This window comes from Tachypleus tridentatus, chromosome 3 (genome assembly GCF_004210375.1).
Source record: "Tachypleus tridentatus isolate NWPU-2018 chromosome 3, ASM421037v1, whole genome shotgun sequence".
Taxonomy (NCBI): Eukaryota; Metazoa; Arthropoda; class Merostomata; order Xiphosura; family Limulidae; genus Tachypleus; species Tachypleus tridentatus.
In genome coordinates this window covers 94652437-94665785 of record NC_134827.1, presented here as the reverse complement: position 1 = coordinate 94665785, position 13349 = coordinate 94652437, and the positions used below count along the sequence as shown (strand labels likewise).

At 34.6% G+C, this 13349-nt stretch overlaps 1 protein-coding gene across 3 annotated transcripts in view; it reads left to right on the top strand.

Moving 5' to 3' along the window:
- The window catches only part of LOC143247504 (dachshund homolog 1-like), a 109757-nt gene that overhangs the window by 91096 nt on the left and 5312 nt on the right, over positions 1–13349 (top strand). For all 3 annotated transcript variants that reach the window (XM_076495743.1, XM_076495741.1, XM_076495742.1), the window contains 2 exons: positions 8784–8924; positions 10469–10534. In XM_076495743.1, the coding sequence (XP_076351858.1) occupies positions 8784–8924; positions 10469–10534 (207 nt within the window). The remainder of the gene's footprint in view (positions 1–8783; positions 8925–10468; positions 10535–13349) is intronic.

Here is a 13349-nt window from a genome sequence, read left to right as displayed (position 1 = left end):
TAAACTACAGCTTATATGCAAAAACGGCTCGTTTGGGTTGAGAAAATATTTTACGTAGAAGAGCGAACAACGTTTCGACCTTCTTCGGTCATCGTCAGGTTCACAAAGAAAGATTGAGGTAACTGACCGGAAGCTGACCACATGTTTGGAAGGGGTTGTGTAATTGAGTGTCGGAATGCAGAGGGCGGTGTTAGATGTTTGAATATATAATTTTATTTTATTATATTTAATATAGGTATAAAGGTGTTCCTTTATATTGATTTATTTTGGGCTTGAGTTGTTGTATAAGTAAGGCTTTTTTAATTTTGCGTTTGTTTATGTTTGTTTCTTTATTTAGTATTTGAGTGTTTTCTATGGTTATGTTGTGTTTATTTGACTTGCAGTGTTCGAAAACGTGTGAAGGTGACTTTTTGTGTTCTTTGATTTTAGTTTCTATTTTTCTACTTGTTTCTCCAATATATAAGTCGTGGCAGTTATCACATTGTATTTTATAAATAATGTTGGTGTTGTGTTTGACAGTGTAGTTTTTACACAGTATATACCTTAGTTTTGTGCCTGGTTTTTGAATAAATTTGGTATTAACTGGAATGTCATATTTTGTTACTAGTTTTTGCCAAGTGTTGGTTAGTTTTCTGCTGATGTTGGAAATATATGGTATGCAGCAGTATATGGTTTCGTGATTTTTTGAATCGTGAGATATATTTACTTTAGTTGGTTGATTTTGCTTTCTGTCTTGGTGTGTGTGTATAATGTTTTCTACGGATTGTGGAGGAAACTTATTGATGTTGATGAAGTATTGTTTTATTTTGTCTAATTCATCGTTAATTATATCTGGTGACCATAGTTTTATGGCTGTGTTTATTTGGTTTCTTAGTATGTTGAGTTTTTGTTTTGTTTCATGTGCTGAGTCCCAAGGAATGTATAGTCCAGTATGGGCGATTTTTCGGTGGATTTCTGTTTTGAATTGTGTATCGGTTCTTGTAATTTTGAGGTTAAGAAATGATATTTGATTGCTTTCTTCCTGTTCACATGTGAAGTTAATGTTGGGATGTATAGAGTTAATGTGATTGAAAAATTTAAGTGTGTGTTCTGTAGATCTGAATCCCGCAACCGTGTCATCTACATATCTATACCAGTATAGTGGTGGATGTAATGCTGTGTTAATTGCTTGTGTTTTATCTTGTGTCATAAAAATATTGGCTAGAACTGGTGATACTGGGTTGCCCATACTTAGGCCATTTGTTTGTATATAGTTGTGGTTGTTGAACATGAAGTTTGTCTTTATCGTGGTGAATTCTATGAGGGTTGCTAATTGGTTGCTGGGAATGTCTATAGATGGGTTAGGCTCTCGGATATAGAGTTCTAAGGCTATCTTGCAGGCTTCAGTGGTTGGAACTTCTGTAAAGAGGGATATAACATCGAAACTGGCCATTAAGGCTTTATGATGAAGTTGATGAGTGTTGGGAGAAACTAGATATACAGCATATAAACAGTGTTGAGAGAAACTAGATATACAGCATATAAACAGTGTTGAGAGAAACTAGATATACAGCATATAAACAGTGTAGAGAGAAACTAGATATACAGCATATAAACAGTGTTGAGAGAAACTAGATATACAGCATATAAACAGTGTTGAGAGAAACTAGATATACAGCATATAAACAGTGTTGAGAGAAACTAGATATACAGCATATAAACAGTGCTGATATAAACTAGATATACAGCATATAAACAGTGTTGAGAGAAACTAGATATACAGCATATAAACAGTGTTGAGAGAAACTAGATATACAGCATATAAACAGTGTTGAGAGAAACTAGATATACAGCATATAAACAGTGCTGATATAAACTAGATATACAGCATATAAACAGTGCTGATACAAACTAGATATACAGCATATAAACAGTGCTGATATAAACTAGATATACAGCATATAAACAGTGCTGACATAAACTAGATATACAGCATATAAACAGTGTTGACATAAACTAGATATACAGCATATAAACAGTGTTGATAGAAACTAGATATACAGCACATAAACAGTGCTGATATAAACTAGATATACAGCATATAAACAGTGTTGAGAGAAACTAGATATACAGCATATAAACAGTGTTGAGAGAAACTAGATATACAGCATATAAATAGTGCTGATATAAACTAGATATACAGCATATAAACAGTGTTGAGAGAAACTAGATATACAGCATGTAAACAGTTTGTACAAACTGTACTGTTTGAGACATACAGCATATAAACAATGTTGAGAGAAACTAGATATACAGCATATAAACAGTGCTGACATAAACTAGATATACAACATATAAACAGTGTTGACATAAACTAGATATACAGCATATAAACAATGTTGAGAGAAACTAGATATACAGCATATAAATAGTGCTGATATAAACTAGATATACAGCATATAAACAGTGTTGATATAAACTAGATATACAGCATATAAACAGTGCTGACATGAACTAGATATACAACATATAAACAGTGTTGAGAGAAACTAGATATACAGCATATAAACAGTGCTGACATAAACTAGATATACAGCATATAAACAGTGTTGAGAGAAACTAGATATACAGCATATAAACAGTGCTGACATAAACTAGATATACAACATATAAACAGTGCTAAAAAAACATAGCTTTATGCCAGATGTAACAGGTAACCAGTGTTTAACCAAATACAACTTCATGTGAGACATAACAAATAAACAGTCCAAACAAACACAACTATGTGCCAGTTATAATAACCTGTTACACAAGTACCACGTTATTTCAAATATAATAAAGTTTTACACAAACACCACGTCATTTCAGATATAATAAAGTGTTACACAAACAACAGTTCATGATAGATATAACAGTGTTACAGAAAGAACACTTCATGTTAGGTATAATAAAGTGCTTCACAAATACCACGTCATTTCAGATATAATAAAGTGTTACACAAACAACAGTTCATGATAGATATAAAAGTGTTACAGAAAGAACACTTCATGTTAGGTATAATAAAGTGCTTCACAAATACCACGTCATTTCAGATATAATAAAGTGTTACACAAACAACAGTTCATGATAGATATAACAGTGTTACAGAAAGAACACTTCATGTTAGGTATAATAAAGTGCTTCACAAATACCACGTCATTTCAGATATAATAAAGTGTTACACAAACAACAGTTCATGATAGATATAACAGTGTTACAGAAAGAACACTTCATGTTAGGTATAATAAAGTGCTTCACAAATACCACGTCATTTCAGATATAATAAAGTGTTACACAAACAACAGTTCATGATAGATATAACAGTGTTACAGAAAGAACACTTCATGTTAGGTATAATAAAGTGCTTCACAAATACCACGTCATTTCAGATATAATAAAGTGTTACACAAACAACAGTTCATGATAGATATAACAGTGTTACAGAAAGAACACTTCATGTTAGGTATAATAAAGTGCTTCACAAATACCACGTCATTTCAGATATAATAAAGTGTTACACAAACAACAGTTCATGATAGATATAAAAGTGTTACAGAAAGAACACTTCATGTTAGGTATAATAAAGCGCTTCACAAATACCACGTCATTTCAGATATAATAAAGTGTTACACAAACAACAGTTCATGATAGATATAACAGTGTTACAGAAAGAACACTTCATGTTAGGTATAATAAAGCGCTTCACAAATACCACGTCATTTCAGATATAATAAAGTGTTACACAAACAACAGTTCATGATAGATATAACAGTGTTACAGAAAGAACACTTCATGTTAGGTATAATAAAGTGCTTTACAAATACCACGTCATTTCAGATATAATAAAGTGTTACACAAACATCAGTTCATGATAGATATAACAGTGTTACAGAAAGAACACTTCATGTTAGGTATAATAAAGCGCTTCACAAATACCACGTCATTTCAGATATAATAAAGTGTTACACAAACACCAGTTCATGATAGATATAACAGTGTTACAGAAAGAACACTTCATGTTAGGTATAATAAAGTGCTTCACAAATACCACGTCATTTCAGATATAATAAATTGTTACACAAACACCACGTCATTTGAAATACAAAAAAGTGTTACACAAACATCAGTTCATATCAGATACCAGAAATAAACCGAAAAACTTGCAGCGAAACAATTATTTTGTCCAACGCCTGACGATTTGTTAAAATGTCGCTGAAATTATGGTAACATTGCTAATGATTTAACAGAGATAAATATGTATATCATTTCGTATGCTATTCATCAGTGCTTCATGTTTCACGTTTCTAGTTTATTTTCAAGTGCCATTTTTCTTTCACGTGCTTTGAAACAAAGAAGTTTAGTGACACTATCAATCACCTCGTGGTAATCAGGCCTATCCAATCATAATCTTAAATAAAGTTTATTCTTCACTTGTCTTGCTTATTCTCAAGTGTTATTGTCTGTTTTCGCCTGCTGTAAAACAAAGAAACTTAATGAAACTATGATTACCACATGGAGACCAGGTCTATCCAATCACAGTCTTCATATGTTCATTACTGTGTGTCATAATAGGCGAGAAAATGTCAAGATGATAAAAAACAGATTTTTGTCTTACATGTCGGGCATATCTTATGTTCAATAAACAAAATAAAAAAATATGCGTCGCAAGCCTGGACGTCTTCCTTAGTAGTCAGCTAGCAGTGTGGTCTACGTTATCACAGTTTCCCAGGTAACAAAACGGATTGTGCTTCCCCAGAGTCCGACAGATCAGCGAGCAGTAAAAATTTAAAAATGAAATATTCATTACAATCACTGTCAATTCCACACGACGGATACCAAATTGCTTCCAGGGGTTTCCGTTACGCTTGCCCACTTTGTTCTCGCAATTTATAAGCGGTGAAATTTGTAGGAACAAGGCACGTTTTTCATTTGGTAGGCTCGCTTCAAATTTCATTCCAACCTTTCTGTGCGGACGAAGCCAACTGTAAAATGGTAATACAAACACGATTGAATCTCGTAAATAAAAATAAAGTCCCGATTTAACGTGGTCCACCACGGACCGCAAGCAATGCTCATTGCCTCAACCGCTTCATGCGTGATTTAGGCTCACTATAAATGTCTGAAGAAAGAATTTTCAGGTCGACTCCCCTGGTTAGCTACCTCATTATCCCGGCACTCCACTCCCTTTTCCTTGCATAATTTATCGGCCTAGGCTTGTGGCTGCAGGCCTAATGACCGGCAAACTTACAAGTCGAAGGAGATAGACTTCGTAAGCAACCTTCCCTCCCGGATTCGGTTTGATTATTTTCTAACACTGTTTTCAGCAAGTACGATGACATCCCACGTGGTCATCGGAAGTTCTTCCCATATTCCTCAGTCAGTCAGTTCTCTTTCGTCATGTGACGTCATTCGTACATTCTTTGTATGATAATGCACTGTGGAATCGGGAGTACCTATCTGGAGGCTTTACGTTTTTAATAGCATACTGCGAGAAGCGTCTGTTTTATGTCAAGCGTTTGGTTTAGTTTCTGCCGTGACAAATGGAATATGCATTATATACGTAATATGTAAAATTATTATTAGTTTAGAGGCCCGGCATGGCCAGGTGGGTTAAGACGTTCGGCTCGTAATCTGAGGTTCGCGGGTTCGAATCCCGCTCGCACCAAACATGCTCTCCCTTTCAGCCGTGGGGGAGTTATAACGTGACGTTCAATCCCACTATTCGTTGGTAAAAGAGAAGCACAAGAGTTGGCGGTGGGTGTTGATGACTAGCTGCCTTCCCTCTAGTCTTACACTGCTAAATTAGGGACGGCTAACGCTGATAGCCCTCGTGTAACTTTGTGCGAAATTCAAAACGAAAAAATTATTATTTTGTTATTATTTTTAATGTGAACCATGAACCCATTTATTCTGGATAGTAAAAGTAACACCAGGTCGAGCTGACAACCGAGTTATCAGTTCTCTTCATCAACGTTTTTATACACCTTAGGTGTGAAAGTGTACTGGGTGTAGTTTTATTTATGTGTTTACCTTGATAATCTGTCATAGTGAATGAATGGTTGAGGCCATTTACAATATTCGAAGATACCTGAAAGTCGTGGTTCATTTAGCCTTCTCGTGATCAGGTTGTTTTATTTGTTTTATAATATAGCAATGAACAGGCCGGCGTGGCCGGATAGTTAAGGCACTCGACTCGTAATCCGAAGGTTGCGGGTTCGAATCCCGGTCATACCAAACATACTCTTCCTTTCAGCCGTGGGGGAGTTATAACGTTATGGTCAATCCCACTATTCGTTGGTAAAAGAGAAGCCCAAGAGTTGGCGGTGGGTGGTGATTACTAGCCTTCCCTCTAGTCTTACACTGCTAAATTGGGGACGGCTAGCTCAGATAGCCGTCGAGTAGCTTTGCGCGAAATTCAAACCAAACCAATAACACTGAATAACAAACTTCGTATCGTGATCAAGTTGTTTTATAAATATAATTATGAGCAGCGCAGTTAATTTTATGACCATCAACAATTATAATTATTAATAAAATCTGAATGAAAATGAAAAAAGACCGTATCCGCTCCGTACTTGGTATATCCAATGTCCACGAGGACTTTCGTTTAATGTAAGGCTGAGTAAGAGTAGTAATCGTTTCTCAATGCCAATTCTTAGTATTATCCTATAGTTACACATTATTAACGTTTAAACCACAGGAAACCCAGTGAAGAAACAGTTGCACGATACTTTGTTTTTATGTTTGTCTTTGAATTTCGCGCAAAGTCACACGAGGGCTATCTGCGTTAGCCGTCCCTAATTTAGCAGTGTAAGACTAGAGGGAAGGCAACAAGTCATCACTACCCACCGCCAACTCTTGGGTTACTCTTTTACTAACGAATAGTGGGATTGACCGTGACTTACAACGCTCCCATCGCAGGAAAAACGAGCATGTTTGGTGTGATGAGGATTTGAACCCTCGACCCTCAGTTTACGAGTCGAGCGCCCTAACCACGTGGCCGTACCGGGCCATGTACGATACTTTTAGTTGGATGATTTAATTGAAAACAGAGTGATCGTCTATTGACACTGTCTAAACCAATTCAAAGAACAATCCATCTGAAATCAACATGTATGGAAGATATGAATATTCTGCAAAGTAGAACATGGTCATGAACATCTGATCTGTAAATATCTGCCATTAGTACACAAGGTTAGCTTGAACTACAACTAAAATGGAAATAACATTTTCTTGATGATGTTTATATGAACTCAAAATTACAAGAAGCTAAGGAATTCTAAACGTAAGCTGTTTTGATAACATATATGACATGGGTTCAACTTTAATAAACTCCAACCATTTCGATAACTATAGGTACAGCCCATTCTTACAAAATTTCAACTGTTCCAATACCTCCTTAGAAAGAGTCCATTCTCGCAAAATTTAAAATGTTCTAATAACTCTTTAGGCACAACCCATTCTTACAAAATTTCAACTGTTCTAATAACTCTTTAGGCACAACCCATTCTTACAAAATTTCAACTGTTCTAATAACTCTTTAGGCATAACCCATTCTTACAAAATTTCAACTGTTCTAATAACTCTTTAGGCAGAGCTCTGATGGCCAAGCTATTTTTTTCTTCAATAAAAGTAGTTATATTTGAAGTTTTATCAGGGTGATGATAAAATAGTGAAGTCTGCTGTTCAACTATTAAATATTTTGTCATACATCTCCTGTTTTTCCATTCTCTAATACTAGTGTTGTATTATTAAATTCCGAATTTTTCGTTGGGTGAAATAATAGTGTAATAATAATAATAATAGAATAATAGTGTAATAATAATAATAATAGAATAATAGTGTAATAATAATAATAATAGAATAATAATAATAAATGGTGTAATAATAATAATAATAATAATAGAATAATAGTGTAATAATAATAGAATAATAGTGTAATAATAATAGAATAATAGTGTAATAATAATAGAATAATAGTGTAATAATAATAAATGGTGTAATAATAATAATAATAATAGAATAATAGTGTAATAATAATAAATGGTGTAATAATAATAATAATAATAGAATAATAGTGTAATAATAATAATAATAATAATAGAATAATAGTGTAATAATAATAATAATAGAATAATAGTGTAATAATAATAATAATAATAGAATAATAGTGTAATAATAATAATAATAGAATAATAGTGTAATAATAATAATAATAATAGAATAATAGTGTAATAATAATAATAATAATAGAATAAGAGTGTAATAATAATAATAATAGAATAATAGTGTAATAATAATAATAATAATAATAATAGAATAATAGTGTAATAATAATAATAATAGAATAATAGTGTAATAATAATAATAATAGAATAATAGTGTAATAAAACAGGGAAACTTTCTCTGACCATTTTTTTCCTTTATCGTGCTATCTACAAAGATGCATTCTGTTGTTTTAAGGTGTTAATATTAGATGTATCTCGGCATGATATACCAGTGATAATAAGTGTTGCTCTGTGTTGTTATTTTAGTACACGTTGTGTGTAGAATAAACTGTATGACAATATTATATAATGGTTATTATGGTGCTGGACTGAGGGTCGCGGGCTCGAATTATTGTCACCGAATATTTTCGGACTCTCGGCCACGGGGGGAATTGTAATCTGTTGTTCAATCCACTATTTATTGGTAAAAGAATAGATCAAGAGTTGGCCCATCGCGTAGCTTTGTGTTACAAACAAATGAATTTTGTTTTTCTCTAGTTATCTACCAGAAACGCCTTCGACGGGAGAAACGATCACGTAGAAGATTTCAGGAACAGCTCGAGGTAGAAATGAAAAAACGTTCTCACTATGAAGATGCTTTGCGCAATACCTCAGCCGAAACTTTGCGTCTGTTAAATGGTAAGATAACCGAAACTGTTTATTTTGTTGAATGGGTAAAAGTATTTTGGTAACACTTTCTAAAACAAAAGAAGGAAACTGTTTGAAAACAACAACAACAACAAACAAACAGATTACCCTTGTAACAACCTATTCTGACGTCATTTTACCCACTAATAACAAAACCAACGTTTAACCGCAGAGCTTTTAAGAAAATCATCAGACAACTCACGGTAAATTCGTACACCTTGTATGTATTCGTGCGCGATGAGAAACAGTTCAGAAGCTCAACATTGAAATTGCGAGTTTTAGTCAAATTTCCTGATCGGCTGTATCGACTAAACGATCGAATGGCTCATGTATATAAACATGTGCTTACAAATATTGTGGGTTGTGGTGTTCGCGTACTTGATGTCTTGATACAAGAGTAATACGCTGTGTTCTCTTTGTTGCCAATTTTGCTTTATTTTATTTTCCTTTCTCGCGTACTTAGGTTTTTCCGTATAATGTTGTGTATATGTATGGAATGATTTATGAATTTCGTAAGCAGAGTGTGATTTTTAATTTTCCCGGTTCAACCGTTTAGCGGAGTAATGGCTGCCTCTAGCAGCTTGTATTACCGATGATCGCTTCATACGCTAGTCGGCACTAGAAAATGATTTCATTTATGCACCGTGGGTTCTTTCTTTTTTACCCGTTTGTCTCACGTGGTTCGTTGGAGTGCCATCTGCATGTGGAATCCATTCTTGATGTGAAGAAAGCTTATTTGATACCCTTTTAACAGGATTACTAATGGTATTCCCGTCTTGACAGCTGGCAACTGCTGGAAAAGTGGCCCGCATGCATGCTTCACGACACACAAATGGGTTGACGTAAGATTTTAAAAATTGTAAAATGATTTTCTGTCCGTTAAGTGAGTTTGCAACAAAAAATCAGAAAGTTGTTCGCGAAGGAAAAGAAAACTGTTATTTTTTTCACTTGTTTCTAGTCGCCAAAGGATAAAATAACTTAAACACGTGCTATCATATTCTACGCAAACACGTATCTCACGTTTTCAGTTGTCAAACTACTCAGATTCTGTACGTTGTTTCCAATGTGAACACGGCTTTTACTTGATGGACGCCATTGCTATAAAGCCATTTTCTCCATAACTTGCTGCTTATTAAATTTAAATGCCTTTGCTGTTCATGTTCAGTGTATCATTCCTTGGGGATATCCGAGTGTAAACCCGCCACAGTGCAGGGTCTGAAAAGGTAATAAATACCCCGCCGGCTTAAAAGGGTGCGTAGCAATGTTGTAAACTCGGTAAAGTGAGCATAACTTAAGAATCGTCTGATAATTTTCCAATCACAAGTACCACGTGGGATATCGTTTGTTGGCCTGAAACAATATCTATGAGGACTTTTATTTGCATACACTTATCACCATAAAAGTAAAGGAAAACCCGAGTCACCATCGAGCCACCTGGGGCAATTAGAAAGATGTAAAACGTGATATGTATTTTATTTTCTATATACCTTTCGCCTGTAAGAGTTTTCTATATGCATAAATTTGGTGTTTTCTAGAGTCCTTAGCTGAAGAATTAGAGAAGGAGAGGCATAATCGAAATGAGAGTGAAAGAAAAAACCAAGGTAACAACATTCTATCTTAGAAAATATCTTTATTTTTGCCCCCTATTTGACTTCATTTAAAAAAACATAAATGTTTTCGAATATGATTAATAAAAACTCAGAATTTCATTAATTAAACTTTAGTTTGTTTTATTCCGCTAAGGGCATAAATCGAATTAGAGTGGAGTTAGGTAATGTTTTTGATAAAGACTACTTGTTTGTTCGTTTTAAATTGTTGCTCAAACATTTATTGCATGTTCATTTTGTTTCTGCCCCCTAGTGGCGCAGCTCTGTGTCTACAGACTCATACCACTAGAAACCGAGTTTCGATACCCATAGTAGGAATTGCACAGATAGCACATTGTGTAGCTTTGTGCTTAATTCCAAACAAATATAAGACTAGCTGTTCCTCATTATGAACTGTTAGACTAGAAGAAAGGCAGCTACTCAATAGCTATCTCCGCCAACTCTTAGGCTATTCTAATCAAATAATGGGACTTCAAATTTTACTTTTTGTAAAAAAAAAAAGATTTTTGTAGTTGTTTAACAGAGAATGCTAGTAGTTCAAGTTTGTTAAGGCATTACCTTTGAGGTGCCATATTTTGACAAGTTGTATATACTTCCAAAGAGGGAACCGCGTCAGGATATAACGTTTTTTGATACGGATGGTTTCACACCATTAATGATATTGAGAAGTTAAATGATTTAACAAAGTACTTATGTCCAAATAGAGTGAACTTAAAATGTTTATTATTACCATATTTCAACCTGTCTGTATTAGACTAATATTAAAGTGTACAAGAATTCGATTATTAAAAAGGTCTGGCATATTCAGGTGGTTAAGAAACTCGATTCGTAATCTGAGGATCGCGGGGTTCGAATCCCAATCGTACCAAACATGTTCGCCCTTTCAGCCGTGAGGGCATCATAATGTTACGGCCAATCCCACTATTCATTGGTAAAAGAGTAGCCCATGAGTTGGCGGTGGGTGGTGATGATTAGCTGCTTTCCCTCTAGTCTTACACTGCTAACTTAGGGACGGCTAGCACAGATAGCTCTCGAGTAGCTTTGCGAGAAATTCAAAAAACAAACAATAAAATTTGTTATAGTGAAAAACATAAATAAATAAATAAAGAGAGAGAACAGTAACAAATAGAGTTGAGAAGTTACGGGCTGGTACTGAAGCTCCACCTTTCGAAAGGTGTAGGATTTTTATTCATACCTATCAAGACTTCTTTAACCTAAGGATTTTATTAACATTATACGGATAATCATAATAATAGAATAATTTTCTTTTTAATTTTGCGCAACGCTACACGAGGGCTATCTGCGCTAGCCGTCCCTAACTTAGTAGTATAAGACTAGAGGGAAGGCAGCTAGTCATTATTACCCACCGCCAACTCTTGGGCTACTCTTTTACCAACGAATGGTGGGATTGACCGTCACATTATAACGCCCCCACGGCTTAGAGGGCGATCGTGTTTGGTGGGACGGAGATTCGAACCCGCGACCTTCAGCTTACGAGTCGAACGCCTTAACCCATCTGGCCATGCCGGGCCTAAGAAGTGCCTACACACTGTAAATATTACAAATATTCATTATTCAAAACTCGTGTGGCGATCCCGTTTTAATGTAGTAGATATAACGTTCAATTAGTGAACATATATCAGTTGTAATGTGGGCTGTTCCAAGGTGGACGGCTTACCTGTGCCAAGGAAGTTTTCTAAATGAGACATTATGCATAGGCTTACATCTGCGAAAAGACGGCGTGGTAGTTTTATCACGTATTCTTTAATCACAACTACGAAAAACGCGACATCGGCAGTCGCATCCAGTGTAGGAAGGAATGAGTTTACTTGTTACTTTTTTATTCATCTCAGAAAATGTATATTCAGTAAATATATATATATATATGCAAAAACATTACATTTTTTCAGAGCTCTTTACACAGATACCCTTAATTTATATGCAACAGTAAAGCAGTTACTGTTGCCTCAAGAAACAAAGATAAGCCACACACATATTTATGACACTTTGATACGGCCTGGCTCATTTTACAACGAGATAAAATAATGTATTTAAGGTGCTTTCTCAATGAAAATCAACTTAAAAAGAAAGCAAAAGTCCTCCGGGTTTTAAGCCTTTCGCCGTCGATGCACAGTTAGTTAGAACTTAGAAACAGATTAATGAAGTGCCTTTCTTTGTGATAAATGTAATAACACGTGACGATTTCGTCGTACGCCTTTCAGCCCCAAATAATCTGATGTTTGATGAAGTTTTTAAATCTTTTACGTTCACCCCCCCCTCCTGTTCCTAATTTTGTCGTACGCCTTATATGCGATTTGATATGTCGGTTAACGATCATCGAACATCGAACAAAAACTCTATCCCTAAGGCAACGAAGACCGCACTTTGTAATCTCCTGTTCTTAATGGAAACGTGGAAACGTTTCGCTAAACAATGAAAAAAAAAAAGGTTACATAAACCGACGTAATGTTTGTTTATAGATTGCATGAGAACGTTAAATTACCAATCATAAAACGTGATAAAGGATACAGATGAAAAATGTAATTTATTATTGCAAATAAGTTTAATAATAACACACGTACTGTTGTTAATGTGTATCTATCTTGGTTTACATATGACAGTTATACAAGGAATAAGTAATAAACTAAATTACTGAATATATTCTTTACATTATTTAGTGTTAATTACACGAATCAACTGAGATTAGTTGTTTAATATAGATATATATATTTACCTTCCCTTCTTTTAATAAAACATATTGAATACCTGCTTTACTTATTTTCGATACTGGTATAATATTTTCAATATT